Source organism: Vulpes vulpes, chromosome 7, assembly GCF_048418805.1.
Source record: "Vulpes vulpes isolate BD-2025 chromosome 7, VulVul3, whole genome shotgun sequence".
In the NCBI taxonomy this organism is placed as follows: domain Eukaryota; kingdom Metazoa; phylum Chordata; class Mammalia; order Carnivora; family Canidae; genus Vulpes; species Vulpes vulpes.
Genome location: NC_132786.1, coordinates 105,928,454 through 105,945,175, shown reverse-complemented (window position 1 = coordinate 105,945,175; position 16,722 = coordinate 105,928,454). Strand labels below are relative to the sequence as shown.

At 35.9% G+C, this 16,722-nt stretch overlaps 1 protein-coding gene across 4 annotated transcripts in view; it reads right to left on the bottom strand.

Moving 5' to 3' along the window:
- TAX1BP1 (Tax1 binding protein 1) overlaps positions 1-16,722 on the bottom strand; it is a 93,702-nt gene that overhangs the window by 50,149 nt on the left and 26,831 nt on the right. For all 4 annotated transcript variants that reach the window (XM_025993092.2, XM_025993093.2, XM_025993094.2 and 1 more), the window contains exons 5-8: positions 15,930-16,088; positions 4,303-4,451; positions 4,125-4,215; positions 979-1,164 (exon numbers count right to left, since the gene is read on the bottom strand). In XM_025993092.2, coding sequence (XP_025848877.1) covers positions 979-1,164; positions 4,125-4,215; positions 4,303-4,451; positions 15,930-16,088 — 585 coding nt within the window. The remainder of the gene's footprint in view (positions 1-978; positions 1,165-4,124; positions 4,216-4,302; positions 4,452-15,929; positions 16,089-16,722) is intronic.

The following is a 16,722-nucleotide window of genomic DNA, read 5'->3' as shown; positions in this document are numbered from 1 at the left end:
GTCTGGAACAGCTCCCTGGCTAAATATGAGACAATTTGGGTATGAAAAAGAATAATGATGATGTATGATACACTGAACAAAAAAAGAATCCCTAAGTCCACAGTGATATGAAAAGAAGGGAGAGGGCAACAGAGAACCTCACTATAAAAGAACACGTACTAATAAATGTAAAATAGTAATTTTTTTTAAATCACCATTTTGTAATCATTAATGTAATAGTAACTGATGCAGGTGAAAATCATCAAGGGATAAAAACCATTAGGTGAAAGGCTACTGGGGACAAGGGTGTTCGTATGATCTCCAAGCATTATCCTACTTATTACTCAATAATCATAAAGAAGGAAAAAGCACCAATATAATATTCAGGCAGACATAACTTTAAACAAATTATTAAACCTAACGTCAAGAACAGAATTGACATTATGTGACTTTTGATAACTTAAACAGAATTTATGAAAATCATTTATGCCTTTTCTTGACAAAAAAAAAAGTTTGACCTGAATCTAATCCTAAGGAAATGATATATAAATACAGATTACAGACCATTTTCTCACACAAGACTGAATTCTTCAAAATCATCAATGTCATTAAAAAAAACAAGGATAGGGTCACTGTCCTAGATTAGAGCAAACCAAGAACACAATAATCAAATTAATGTGTGATCTTTACCCCTGGGCCAAGAAATTTTAAAGGTTATATAGAAACATTTGGGACAATTTGAATATACTAAAACTATATACAGGAATGAATATTATCTTATGAATGTTGTATTTCTTAAATATGTTAATGGTTTTGGTGGTTATACGGAATAATGTACTTGTTGACAAGGAAGACATGCTAACATACTTAAGATGTAATGTCATAATCCCTCTAAGTTTGAAATTTTTCAAGAGAAAAGGTTGAGGACAGATTAAAAACCACTATATTTAATAAACATAGGTTTTACAATCTTCAAATACATATTGCAAAAGTACTTACCTTACTTGAGGTTGTAAGCAAGAAAGCCCTTTGCAGATTTTCCTTTTCAGCCAAACAGAACTGCAGCCTGCCAATCTCTTCTTTGAAATGAGTAATCATGCTTTCTTTGTTCCCATCTAAATTCTTCAAAGTCTGGACCTCTGACACAAGTTTGGTATTTTCTATTTCGGTATTCTTCAGATGTACCTGTAACAGTGCTTGAAAATGTCAAGAAAACTCTAGTTCCAGAACCTAAATTTCTCAAATTTCAAAATACCAATGTTTCTCTCTAACCTCAGTATGATCAAGGAATTGGAAGACTTATTAGACAGGGAGTCAAGAGACTCAAGGTGTATCAAATGACTAGCTAATATACAGGAACAGAACATAGCCTAAGTTTGAGTTTTTGTTTTTAATTTTTCATAGAGATTATATCTAAGGTCTAACAACATTACCTGATCTCTAAAGTCTTTTCCATTGGTCTAATAAATTTAAGTTCTCTTTAAAAATGCAAACCAATTTGGTTGTTCTTTTGGAGGAACAAATTATTTTACAGGTATAATCAGATAGAAAGGCATGGTGAGATTCTGGAACATTGAAGAGGTACATTCAAGAACATCTTAGGGGTGGGCTGGGTGGCTAAACGGCTGAACAGCTGTCTTCGGCTCAGGACATGATCCTGCACCAAGCTCCCTGCAGGGAGCCTGCTTCTCCCTCTGCCTATGTCTCTGCCTCCTCTCTGTGTCTCTCCTGAATAAATAAATAAAATCTTTAGAAAAAAAAAACCCAGAAAACAAAAATCTCTAAGGAAGTTTTACTTCCAATTTTTGCGGATACACACATACAAATGAAATACTGTTGGGAACACTGGGAGGCTGGGGGAGAGTATATGCAAATGGAAATTTTGATGTCACTTTGATCCCAACTGATAAGCTTATGGAAAACTAGAGATATTACCATACTATAAAAGAATAAATCCCTAAGGCGCCTCATTCTTTCCCTTTCTTCCTTACTGCCCAGTCTTTTGCAAAGGACTCATCATTCAGATGTAAAACAAACACAAGTCTGCAGAAGGTGGGAAAAAGCAAAGTATAAGGGATAATTTAGAGCAGTAAAGGAAAAATGCTGAATTTACCTTAAACATCAGAAGTCCTAGTCTCAGGACAGAAAGAAAAAGCAGGATGGAAATAACATCTTTAAGGATAGATCTTTCTCTTTCCAAAATAACTCTCCTAGTTGTCATTCATTACACCTCTTCAGCATCACTGTTTTAACTTAAGGACCTTCCTAAACCCTTCCCAATACTAAAGAGAAGGCCTTCAGAATTCATCTTATTATTGAATTGAAATGACTGAAGACATACACATTCAATCTTATTATCTCCCACTGTGCTAAGAAAAAATAAAAGCAATTATCCACAGAGAAATAATGCTCAGGTCTTTTCCTGGCAACAAAACTGAAATATTCTCACTGAAATTCATTGAGTAAAAAATTATTCGAGATGCCAAATTTTCACTTACTTAAGAAATGCTTTACATCTTTAAAAAGAAACTGCATTTGGAGGAGGTTTGTAAAAACACTGTATAAACAGTAATCCAATTGTATCAATTTTTCTAGATGTATTTATTATTTCCCCTTTTCACAAAATGTGCTCAAAAACCAAACATTATTTTGGGGCATATTTTCTTAAAGGGTCAAATCATAAAATCACCCACCAGTGAATCATGTTTTGGGAGTGACAAACATACATGCATACATGTACGCACACCCTGGGGATAAGCTATTCAAGAAATAAAATGAGTTTAACACAGTATGTAAAATGTCCCCATCCATCCTTTCTGTCCTAAGGTGTATGGTGGACTCAAGACCTACCTTCTAAAATAGCAAAAACAAAAACAAAACAAAACCACTACCAAAAATAAAAAGGAAGGGGACACCTGGGTGGCTCAGTGGTTGGAGCATCTTGGGGTGTGATTCCAGAGTTGCAAGATCTAGTCCCACATTAGGCTAGTCCCACCTTCTCCCTCTGCCTATGTCTCTGCCTCTCACTCATGAATGAATAAAATCTTAAAAAAAATTTCCTCATCTGGAAATGCCTTCAAGAACTGCCATTAGCTACTTAAGATAAATGTCTCAATTTATATTTACATTATTGGTAATTAAGCTAACCATTCTATTTCCAAATCATTCAAAAAAGAAAAACTTCAGAAGGTAAGGATTAGAACATTTTTTTAAATGACATTTTCTGAAGAATATTCTAAAAGTCAAACTTTAAAACATGACAATTGTCACTGAAATTAATGCACTAAAACATATGATGTTCTTAAAAGGGGGAACATTTGGTTTTATAAATTTCTGATAAACAGTAGGTATCTTGTTACTTTGACTTATTATGTATCACCTGCTCAGTAACTAAAATACCAGCAATTCCCTGAAAACTTTTAGGGACTACACACTTGAGAGATAGTTTTCAAATAGATCCCCAAATCCTCTGATACTTCTCTGCAAGAAGTGAAGCCCAACTCCCCTCTCCTTAAGTAGTGGCTTGAGCCAAGTGACTGGGCTTCTAATGAGCAAGATAAAGTAGAAGAAATAACATTCAACTTTGGTGACTAGGTCATAAAGTGCACTAGGACTTCCTATTTGCTCTCTTGGAGAGCTCACTCCAAGGGAAACTGGCTGCCATGCTGTGAAAACATTCAAGCAGCACTGATGCCACATAGCCCACACAGTTTCTGTCAAGAGGCATCCTGTCAAGAGACTCCTGTCAAGAGACTCCTGTCAAGAGTCATTTGTGTGAGCCACCTTGACTGCAGATCCTCCAGTTCCAATTAAGCCTGTAGCTGACTATAGCCCTAGTCAACATCCTAAATGCAAATGACCAAGACATCCTAAGCCAAAACCATGTAGCTAAGCTCCTTCCAAGCTTCTGACCACTGAATTTCAGAGTAATTTGTTACACAGCAATAGATAACAAATAAAAATGAAATTAAGGGCAGCCCGGGCGGCTCAGTGGTTTAGTGCCACCTTCAGCCCAGGGTGTGATCCTGGAGACTCGGATCGAGTTCCACATCAGGCTCCCTGCATGGAGCCTGCTTTTCTCTCTGTCTCTGTCTCTCATGAATAAATAAATAAAATCTTTAAAAAAAGTGAAATTAATAAAGTACCTTATAAAGTTCCTTCTCATCCTTTTCTGTCTTCAATTGACATTCCAGTTGTTCTCTTTCATACTGTGCTTTCCTGAGTTTATCCTTTAAACTGAGTTAAAGTAACATTAATATAGACCAAAAAAATTCATTGAAACATTTCTGAAACAAAAGTATTGTTGAAAACCATCAGAAATACCTGTCTAATTCAGTTTCTTTTTCAATTGCTTTATGTGTCACTGACACAATATCTTCTTCAAGTTGGAGAGCTTTGGATGTAGCATCATTGTATCTCTTCTTAAACTCTTCATTTTCTGTTTTTAAGCTTTGTGATACTTCGATAAGATCCTTAGAAACAACAAAGTATTTTGAGAAATGTAACTTCTAAAACAAATGTGCATATCTTGCAATATCCCATATTTGTCCCCTCTAAAGTCTATAAACTAAGATTAAAAAACTAAACCTGAGACTGAAGGTTACATTCTACTTTTCATATACCAAATTAAACATTTATTAATTTTTTTCAGACTTCCCATATACCCTGTTTTTTGATTCCACAAGCTTCTCCACCAGAGGGCAGGCAAAAATGAGAAAAAAAAATTTTAGTCACTTTCATTTTTGACATCATACTTTTCAATGCTACTCTAGTGACAAATCAGTTTCATATGATACTATCACAGTTAACACCTTCTCAAAAAACGAAAAACAAAATCTCCTTCTGTTCTAGCACAGATTCATTAAGTGCCACCGATAATTATACCAAAATACTAATTTAAGGTATGTGCCTGAAGCAACGTTACTAATGATCTGATCACTGGGACTCAGAGGCCTGAATATGCAAAGAAACAGAAATAGAGAAGTAGTAAATGCAATAAAAACGTTTCTATTTAAAATAGAATATATTCCACCACAAACAATTTAAAAGTTATAAAAATTTTAACACATCAAGACAATTAAGTAACTTAGAAGAACCTGATCAAGCTCCTCTCTAAATTCATTTCATGATCTGTAACATGAAGATAAAGCTTTTTCTCCCTAGCTAATAAAATCATGAGAATCAAATTTAACAATGTATATGGAGATACTCTGTTATGGAAACCTATACATCAAAGAACTGATAAGACAAATTATTTTGTTAAAAAATGATTTTAAAACTTCCCATAATGAAAGTGCCACCCACCTAAGCAATAGAAGCTAAAGTAAATCACCATGTTTATAATTTAAACATAAGAAACGTTATATAGTATTTATAAGCCACTTCGATTTTCATAAAGTGAAATATCACTTAAAATATATTGCTAGAATATGAAAATTACTATGTTGCATCTACACTTCATTTAAAAATTTGTCACAATAATGGTCAGATATATTCTGCTGGTTTTATTTTTGCTCAGCAAATGTTTCCTTACTAAATTTGCAATATTAAAGATTGTTATATAAAACTAAATGCTTATCATGCTGAGTAAACGTCAATGGGAGAAAGACAACCATATGGTTTCACTCATATGTGAAATATAAGAAATAGTCAAAAGATCATAAGGGAAAGGAGGAAAACTGAGTGGGGAAAAACTAGAAAGGAAGACAAACCATGACAAACTCCTAACTCTGGGAAAGGGCTGCAGAAGGGGAGGTGGGTGGGGGGAACAGAGTAACTGGATGACAGGCATTAAGGAGGGCACATGATGAGATGAGCAATGGGGGTTATACTATATGTTGGCAAACTGAATTTAAATAAAGTAAAAAACTAAGTGCCTTTCTGATTCCAATGACAACACCATAGAAATAAATAACATTCCCTCTGCTGTAAACTGTTGTCAATATCCAATGATTCTTGCAAATCTTAGAAAATGCGATAGAGAGCAAATGGAGGCCCACAGCAGACTCCAGAGGTGGGGCTCCATCCCAGGACCCTGGAATCAGGACCTGAGCCAAAGGCAAACACAACAGACTGAGCCATCCAGATGCCCCAATTCTGCAAATCTGACACATTTTTCAGTTATCTGTCTTGCTGATTTATAAAGAGAGCCAGAGAGGTTTCTAAACAGTTTTTTTTTTTTTTTTTTTTTTAATTTTGTATTGTTAGTTTTGCCACATGTTCTCTTGGCACTGCAAATAGGCTACAGATTTTATCCAGGTATCTCTTCTTTCAAGACCACAATGCCTAGAAGCAAAAACTATTTTATGAATCTATAATTAATGAAGTTCCATAATAGGTAAACAACATTCTAAAAGTGTATGGGGCAAGAACTAGAGAAGATTCATAAGCAACTAAATGCAAATTAAGAACTTAATCCTTTATCTAGGAGCCAGTTAAGTTTACAGTGAGTCACAAATTAATTCTAATGTAACTTGACAGTCTTAGAATCTTTTCCTGTTACCCATAAAAGCACCTAAGCTTCTCAGCATCCATACCTATTTTCTAATGGCATGAAAATGCTAAAGATTATTCTTCAGGCTTCTAGTTTTCTTGTCTGAGTGAAGCATTGCATCTCAATTTGGCTAAGTCTTTTCACAGCATGAAAATGACATACACCTAAAAATCCTGCTTTCTTTAAAAGCTGACTTTAAAAAAAAATAAAATTTAGAATACAATTTTTGAAAAACACTTGAAATTTGAGAGATCCATTCAGTCAATATTTGCAAATCATGCCCAAAAACTAATTCTATTAAAGTAACACTTAGACTAAGTCTGCTACACTGTGCATCAAGATAAAAATAAGGCAAAAGGAGATTAAGAGACGGGCATTTCAAATTCATGTAGTGGATTTCTTCCCCTTCTCAAACGTTAAAGAATCCCTACCATGATCCACTACTGACAATTCCTTCAAGTCGTAATTCTCAAATATGAACTAGAGAAAAAAAATTAGTCACTTATCTGTGTGGATAAACATGCACTAAAAATATCTAAAGTAACAATACACTTATTCTCATGATTGAAAAATAAATTCTGATTACAAATGAATACATTTCGAAAAAACATAGTATCATGGACAACTACTTAAAAAGTATGGTATTCTGGATTCAAATGTATACAGTGGTAAAATTTAGTAAATCAGTAACTGAATACTCTAAACAGCAAATTATTGGCCAAGGGATTATGTTATTTATGGAAGTTGTGAGATTTTAAAGATTTTATTTATTCTAGAGAGAGAAAGAGCATGAGCAAGGGAGGGGAGGGGCAGAAGCAGAGGAAGAGAGAGAATTGCAAGCAAACTGCACTAAACTCTGGAGCCCGACCAGGGAGCCCAACACAGGGCTCAATCTCACGACCCTGAGATCATAACTTGAGTCAAAATCAAGAGTCAGATGTTTAACCAACTGAGCCACCCAAGTATCCTGGAAATCACATGATTTTAAAATAAACCTTACTCATCTGATTTAATCTGGCTTTTCTCAAACACTCTGCATCTTGAAACCAACTAAAATACTAAGCTATGCAGATACCTACATAGAATGTAAGTGTACCTTACATTCTATGTAAGGCCAATGTTCAACAAGGCAGATTTTTGAAAAATAGGGATGCCTGGGTGGCTCAGTGGTTGAGGGTCTGCCTTTGGCTCAGGGCATGATCCCGTGGTCCCAGAATCAAGTCTCTCATCGGGCTCCCTGTGGGGATCCTGATCCTTCCTCTGCCTATGTCTCTGATTCTCTCTCTCTCTCATGAATAAATAAATAAAATCTTAAAAAAAAAAAATCACACAACTGATGCCTTGCTGGCTCAGTCAGTTGGGCATGCAACTCAGTCTCAGGGTGGAGAGTTCAAGTACCACATTGTGGGTAGAGAAATTTAAATTTTTTTAATTTTAAAAAGTTAAAAATCACAAAACTCATCAGGAAAACAAACATGGGAAGAGGAACTGAATAAACATTTTTTCATAAACAATATACAAATGGACAATAGGTACATGAAAAAGGTACTCAACATCACTAAACGTCAGGGAAATGCAAATCAAAACCACAGTGAGCTATCTCCTCATATCCGTCAGGATGGCCATCATCAAAAAGTCAAGACATAACCAACTCTTGGTGAAGACGTGGAGAAAAGGGAACCTTTGTACACTTTTGGTGTGAGTACTATCGAAAACAATATGGAGGTTCCTCAAAAAATTAAACCTACCATATGATCCAGCAATCTCACTTCTGGGTACATATTGAAAGGAGATAAAACCAGGATACAGAAGAGATCCACACTCCCATTTACTGCAATTTACTGACAATGGTCAAGATACAGACAATCTAAGTGTCTATTAACAGATGAAAGGATAAAGAAGATATGGTATATATATACAATGGAGTACTATTCAACCATGAGAAAGAAAATCCTGTCATCTGCAATAATACATGTGGACCCTGAGTGCACTCTGTTAAGTGAAATAAGCCAGACAGAGAAAGACAAACACTGCATAGCACCACTTAAATGTAGAATCACTTATATGTACTTAAATTCATACAGAAAAAAGGGGGGGACCTCCCACGGCAACCAGATAGAAGAAACAGGGAGAGGCTGGTAAAAAGGTATAAAGTTTCACTTATAAGATGAATAAGGTCTAAGGTTCTAATGTATAAAATAGTGACTAAACACTGTACTATTTAACAGAAATTTACTAAGAAAACAGAACTTAAATGTTCTTTAAAAAAAAAAATAAAAAACATAAATGTGGGATGCCTGGGTGGCTCAGCAGTTATTCATCTACCTTGGCTCAGGGCGTGATCCTGGAGTCCCAGGATTGAATCCCACATCAGGCTCCCTGCATGGAGCCTGCTTCTCCCTCTGCCTATGTCTCTGCCCCTTTTTCTGTCTCTCATGAATAAATTAAAAAAATCTTAAAATAAATAAAAACTTAAAAAGAGAAATGTGAGTTGACAGATGTGTTAATTAACTAGATAAGAATCCTTTCACAATGTATATGTGTATGTATAGCAAAGCTGAAAAAAATAAACTAGAAAATATCAAAGATACAAGTCTTATAAAACCATAAAAAATGCATTATCTTACACTTTAGTATCAATCTATACAAAGATTACAAGCTAGTTTAAACTATACAAATATATTTTAGGAGCAAAGTATTATAAATTTCCTGAAATTATTACTTAGCAAATTGGATATAAAATGAAAATTGGCCTTAAAGAAATTTATTGATATACACACCTAAGTTATAAAGATCACTCCTACAACATTAAAATGAAGCCTCTATAGGGCACCTGGGTGGCTCAGTTGGTTAAGCATCCAACACCTGATTTTGGCTCAGGTAGTACTCTCAGGGTTGTAAGACTGAGCCCCTCACTGGGCTATCTCTGTGCTGGGCCTGGAGCCTGCTTTAAGATTCCCTCTCCCAGGGATCCCTGGATGGCTCAGCGGTTTAGCTCCTGCCTTTGGCCCAGGGCGTGGTCCTGGAGTTCCAGGATCGAGTCCCACGTCAGGCTCCTTGCCTAGAGCCTGCTTCTCCCTCTGCCTCTCTCTCTCTCTCTCTCTCTCTCTCTCTGTCACTCATGAATAAATAAATAAAATATTAAAAAAAAAAAAAAGATTCCCTCTCCCTCTGCTCCTCCCTAATAAAAAACAATGTAATTTTAAAAAATAAAAGTCTTTGTGTCTTTTTTTTCCTCAATGATAATCCATTAAAAAAAAAAGTTAGAAATTCAGTGGTTATCACAGCTTCAAAACTGATTTTCGGCAATTCTAACATATAAGGATATATATGTACACACACACACATACTCAAGTATATGTGTGTGTGTATACTTGAGCCAATTCCTATACTAAGCAGTTTAAGTGTCTTAAATTACCTCTGTCCAAAACTCATTATCCAATACAGTAATAAATACAGCTTTAGAAAAGAGAAACCCAAAAATATAAAGACAGAAATCTGCACTAGCCAGAGCCAGCATGAGAAATCTTTCATGCCCTCTCTCCTATCTCTAACTCCCAAATGCCTCACAGTACCTCAAAGTATCCTACCTAGTTTATGAAACTTAAGAATGTAAACAATATGTATAGAACAGTTTATAACATGCTCCTTGTATTACTTAAGCAATACTGCTTTTGTTTTCTCAAAAATAATTTAGTTTAAAAATATCCTGAAGTAGGGATCCCTGGGTGGCGCAGCGGTTTGGCGCCTGCCTTTGGCCCAGGGCGCGATCCTGGAGATCCGGGATCGAATCCCACGTCGGGCTCCCGGTGCATGGAGCCTGCTTCTCCCTCTGCCTATGTCTCTGCCTCTCTCTCTCTCTCTCTCTCTCTCTGTGTGTGACTATCATAAATAAATTTAAAAAAAAAATTTTTTTAAATATCCTGAAGTACATCTTATATTAACAACATTCGAGTTAAGAATGTAATTTATTTTATGGGGAAAAAACCTCAACTCATAGTTTAGACTCCAAAACATAATATACCAAACTCTAAAACTTAACAAGGTGACAGTTCATTTTAGTCCTATTCAAAAAACAAGACTCAAGATCATTGGTTTCCTGCGCCTTAATCTTCTGATTTTCAAATATGTATCTAGCACTCCAAAACAGAAAGAACACAATGAATATACCTACAAACAGCTAATTTTATGACTAAAAAATGTAAAGATTGGGTTAAGAAAAAGACTAACCAATACAATGGAATATCATTTGACAGTGAATAAAGTACTGATACATATTATACCATACATGAGCCCTGAAAACATTATGCTAAGTGAAAGAAGCCAGTCACAAAGGCCACACATAATTTCATTTATATACAATGCCCAAAATACACAATCCATAGAGATAGAAACTTAGCTTCGTGTTTGCCTAGGACTGAGGGGGAAGGAAATGGAGAATGACCACTAACAAGTACAGGTTTCTACTAGGGTGATGAAAATGCTCTAAAATTAGATTATGGGAGAAAACTGGGTAGCTCAGTCAGTTGGCTGGCTGCCTTCAGCTCAGGTCATGATCCCAAAGAGCCCCATGGCAGGTTCCCTGCTCAGTGGGAGTCTGCTTCTGCTTCTCCCTCTCCTGCTCCCCCTGCTTGTGCTCTTACTCTCACTCTCTCTCAAATAAAAAAAAAATCTATAAATTTAAAAAATTAGATTATGCTAATGGATTCACAATTCCATAAATGTAAGAACCACTAAATTGTATATTGTAAAGTGCTGGACTTTTATGATATGTAAATTATACATTAGATCTCAATAAAGATGTTTAAAAAAAAAAAAAAGATCAATTAGGGGCACTTAGGTGCATCAGTCAGTTAAGCATCTGCCTTCTGCTCAGGTCATGATCTCTGGTTTCAGGAGCAAGCCCCAGATCCAGGGATCAAACCCCTTACCAAGCTTCCTGCTCAGCAGGGAGTCTGCTTCTCTCTCCCACACTCTTGAGCTTGCACCTGCACCCGCACCCTCTCTCCCCTCTCCACCCCTTCCCACTTTTTTTTTTTTTAATCTTTTTAAAAAATCAATAAGTTCACATCTTTAGTCCCTATGGGCAGAAGTACAGAGTGTCATTAAGAGCAATGGAAGGAGCCAGACTGCCTGCCTCTACCATTTTACATACTGTTCGACCATAGGCAGGTTAAACAACCTCTCTGTGCTACCTTTGTAAAATTCATATTTTAAAATGTCTATTTAACAGAATTAAGTTAACACAAGTCAACACTCAGAACAGCACCTGGCTTATATTAAGTATTCTATGGGTTCTTATTAATCAGTCTTTTATAGTAGAGAAAAAACACAAAGTTGAACTAGAAATGAATGTAAAAATTATCCTTAATAAAGCAAATAGTTACTTTTTAAAATCTAGGGTATACATGAATAATGGAACATACACACACATTACATTAAAATATAGGCAAAATACAATATGTAACTTATGAGCTCTCAATTTATAGATGTTATTTGGTTTCAGTTTTAATCTACTTTGTAATCCTACTTTATTCCTTCAAGCAGCCAATTACACAATATAACCTAAAATATAATTAAAAAAAATAAAATATAATTAAATGTAACACTTAAACCAATCTGTTTTTGATAACCTTCACACATCCAATTCTTTTCAGTTACAAAATAGGAGTGTTCTCTCTATTGGCGTTTTACAATAAAAAGTATTTATAAAAGATAAAAGATTTATAAATAATTATTATAAACATTTAACTTAGTATGTGTCAAGTATTGGATAACAAGCTAATCTTATTTTATATAACAATGAAAAATGCAACTATGTCTTATACCATGAAGAAACTGAAGGTTGCTCCAGAACGTTCCTAGTAAACTGTCCATTATAAAATTTTAAGTGAAATTGTAGATGATATATCATAACAGTCCTTCAGGTATTCAGTAGTATACATACCCAAAGAGAAGACATTTAGAATTACTGTATCAAAAGTGTTTAGAATTCACACTATGGAAGAGATTTAAAACAAGTGCCAAGATATGTAATGGATTTTATAAGCCACCCAATTTAAGACAAGCAAGGTGTTCTATCTGCCAGGAAAGCCTGCCTGATTAGACAGGTAAAAAAGAATTTCTTTTAAAAAAAGCCCAGGGGACAATGGGTGGCTCAGTGGTTGAACATCTGCCTTTGGTTCAGGGCATGATCCTAGGGTGCTGGGGATCAAGTCCCGCATCAGGCTCCCTAGGAGCCTGCTTCTCCCTCTGCCTATGCCTCTGCCTCTTTGTGTCTCTCATGAATAAAGAAATAAAATCTTAAAAAAAAAAAAATACTAGTAATGAAAAGAACTATTTCTCCTAGCAAGCACATTTTATTCCCAGAAATAAGCAGGCAACCTATAACTCAGATTTTTTTTTAACATATGTAAGTACCACTTCTAGGATCTGAGAAAAATGGTATGAATGTCATATTCATATTTTACTCATACATTTTTAAACATTTTATTTGAGAGAGTGAGCAAGCATGAGCAAGGAGAGGGGCAGAGAGAGAAGCAGCAGACTCCCCATAGAGCAGGAAACCTGACATGTGGTTCAACTCCAGGACCCTGGGATCACGACCAAAGTCGAGGCAGATGCTTAATTGACTGAGCCTCTCAGGTGTCCTTTTATTCCTATTTTAGTTCATCATTATGAAAACTAGTAAAATAATACTTATATTTAGTGGGAATCTATAATGTAACAAACACCATTCTAGGTCTTTTTTTCTTTTTTTAAGATTTTATTTATTTACTTGAGAGAGAGAGAGAGAGAACACACAAACTGGGGGGAAAAGCAAAGAGAGAACAAGAAGACTTCACACTGAGCATGGAGCCCAACATGAGGTTCAAACCCACGACCCCAAGATCACAACCTGCGCCGAAATCAAGAGTCTGATGCCACCCAGGCACCGCAGGTCTTTTTTTAATCACCATTTTAATAGCATGGAATAGCATTTTAAAAGCCACTTCCAAATACCTCATCTTCCCAGATTATAAACCCAACACAAGAATAGCAGCAGGGAAGAAGTCCCCTCTAAGATTAGTGCCTGTCATCAATATTTATGAGTTCCATAAAAACTGCTGTTGACCTCTTCTGGGTACAACAGCTACAATCTTCTACAAATTTTGCTTCACTAATCCCCTGACCTCAATCTACCAACTTTCTTAATCTACGTATGTCAGAATAAGCTCTCTTCAGAATGGTCTTTTCTATAGTATTTAACTCTTGTCACCTGGACAGCAAAGAGTACCTGAGACTTTAAATCTCCGCTAATACTCGACTAGACCAGAGGCAAGGCCTCACGCACATGAGTAATTTCACACAATCAAAGCCCTACTAACTCTGCCATTTCTATTCTTCCAATCATCCATTCTTCCCTTGGATTTCAAGATGATCAGAATTGAAACCTCAAAGGCCACATTTCAAGGCATTCTTGATCTTATTGGCTAAGTATATGCTGTAATGGGCCATTTTTATGAGTATTCTATCTTCTCACCTCCATCCCAGGCTGTAACAGAGTGAAAGAAAAAAAGACTGGCATTCCAGTCTGGAAAAATTGCCAAATTCAGGTATAAATTGAGATAGAAGTGTAAAGAATAGAGAGAACAGAGTAATAACTATACAGAATAGCCAGTGAGTTAAAACAATGGAATAAGCCATTTATCTGAATGTCCTAACAATCAAGGAAAGCACATATAGTATATTTTAATATTTGGTATACTTGCTTATCCTATAGGATATTCCCACTGCAGGATCCTAAGTGTTCCCCCCAAGAGTAAAATGGGGGAGTAACTGCATATTTTAAACAAAATAGGCTAATGGCACTAAAAACAGATGTTTCAGATGTTTATAAGGAGATTTATTATTATAAACATTGCTTGATATTATGTTTCTAACTCAAAGGAGTAGTCCTCAAATTGACAAGTCAAAAAGAATCTTTCCAGAATTTCAGCCTTATTTATGTATCATCTCTGTTCAGGTGTACAATTTACAACCATTCTACTGGAGTATAAAAATCAGTGAAGGGATCCCTGGGTGGCGCAGTGGTTTGGCGCCTGCCTTTGGCCCAGGGCGTGATCCTGGAGACCCGGGATCGAATCCCACATTAGGCTCCCGGTGCATGGAGCCTGCTTCTCCCTCCGCCTGTGTCTCTGCCTCTCTCTCTCTCTCTGTGACTATCATAAAAAAAAAAAAAAAAAAAATCAGTGAAAATCACTGCACTACTGGTTCAAGGGACAACTAGTAAGTAATTGCTCTAGGCCTTGTTGAACAAAAGAAAAATGTAACACACCCCACCCTTAGGGAGCAACAGGTTAATCCTGTAAAAAAGACACAAAATATCCAACTAGTTATAATGAGATTGTGAAAGGTATCATCATAATCTGTGTTTGTCAAAACTAACAGATTACCTACTGAGGGAGGCACCTGACAGGATAGCACTGGTGTTATACTGTATGTTGGCAAATAGAACTTCAAAAAAAAAAAAAAAAAAAAAACTAACAAGTTACTTTTCTTGTGAAAATAAGTCAATGACTAGGTGACTGTTTTCATCTACTAAAGTTAAATCCATTTGCATCTCTAATGAAACAGGGCAGCCTGGGTGGCTCAGCAGTTTAGTGCAGCCTTCAGCCCAGGGCCTGATCCTGGAGACCCAGGATCGAGGCCCACGTCAGGCTCCCTGCATGGAGCCTGCTGCTCCCTCTGCCTGTGTCTCTGCCTCTCTCTCTGTCTCTCATGAATAAATAAATAAAATATTAAAAAAAAAAAAAAAAGAAACTACACTATTTCAAAGGTATACCTCTTTATATGTATTTTTAGAATAATTTATAGCATTTCTCACATTTTGTCTAATATTACGTCTTATTTCACTGAATTCCTTTTGGAAAGTTAATTTTTTTTTTAATTTTTATTTATTTATGATAGTCACAGAGAGAGAGAGGCAGAGACACAGGCGGAGGGAGAAGCAGGCTCCATGCACCGGGAGCCTGACATGGGATTCGATCCCGGATCTCCAGGATCGCGCCCTGGGCCAAAGGCAGGCGCCAAACCGCTGCGCCACCCAGGGATCCCCTGGAAAGGTAATTTTAACTACTTTGTTCTGTCATTCTGTTATTCAGTATTTATCACTCCTAATTATATTTCCAACCCCTACTCCCAAGCCAATTATTCTATAATTAGATGGAAAGCATATAGAAAGTTGTCAGGAACTAACTCATCAAGACTGGCACCAAAAAAATCTGCAAGTATTTTAACCATTTATAACAAGAAGCAGCAGCAGCAAATTGATAGGAACTGATCTATTCTTCTTTATGTATCTAAATGCTATTTTTTAAGAACAGTTTTTACTCATTTTAACGGGCTCAGCTCTTTAAAAAGTGGGTTTCAGACAATATACTACCAACTACAATCAGTTACATAAAACACAACTAACCTTTTGCTCTGTTTGCAGTTGGTCACATCTTTCTTTCTCATGGTTAAGTTCTCTTTCCAATCTTCCAACTTGTTCTCGAAGTTGTGTTGTTTCTTTTTCCAGAACACCAATTAACTTTAACAGTTCTTCTTTTTCTTTCATTGTTTTCTCAATTTTCAACTGTAAAACAAAAAACTCAAATTGATTTTTATGATCCTAAAATGTTACTCAGTTTTCCACTTCAAAAAAATAGTGAAGAAATGCATAAAAAGAACTCCTACATACAATCTACTTCATGAATCATACATGTAAATAAAAATTCATAAATCATAAATTTAAACTTTCTTTTGGTTGGGCAAAAAGAACATTAAAAGAAGATATAAAATCAAGGGCGCCTGAGTGGCTCAGTTAAAGCGGCTGCCCTCGGCTCAGTTCATGATCCCGGGATCCTGGGATCAAGCCTCGCATTGAGGTCCCTGCTCAGTGGGCAGCCTGCTTCTCCCTCTCCTTGTTGTCTCTCAAATAAACAAACTCTTTTTTTTTTTTTTTAAAGGAACTCCCTTATATGTTACATAAGGCCTTCATCTATGGCATTACTCTTAAAGTTTTATTTATTAAGTAATACCAGTTGATATTTTTTTAATGGTCTCTGGCTAAATTAAAACAAACTTAAAGGAACTGCAAATTTTAGGACAAAAATGCATACTGTAACAATAAATTAACAATGTAAGTGATTCTTATAGGAACACAAATAGTAACTCAATTCAGGAAAACCTAAACTCCAATAGTCTAAAAGATCACTAATTAAAGGACC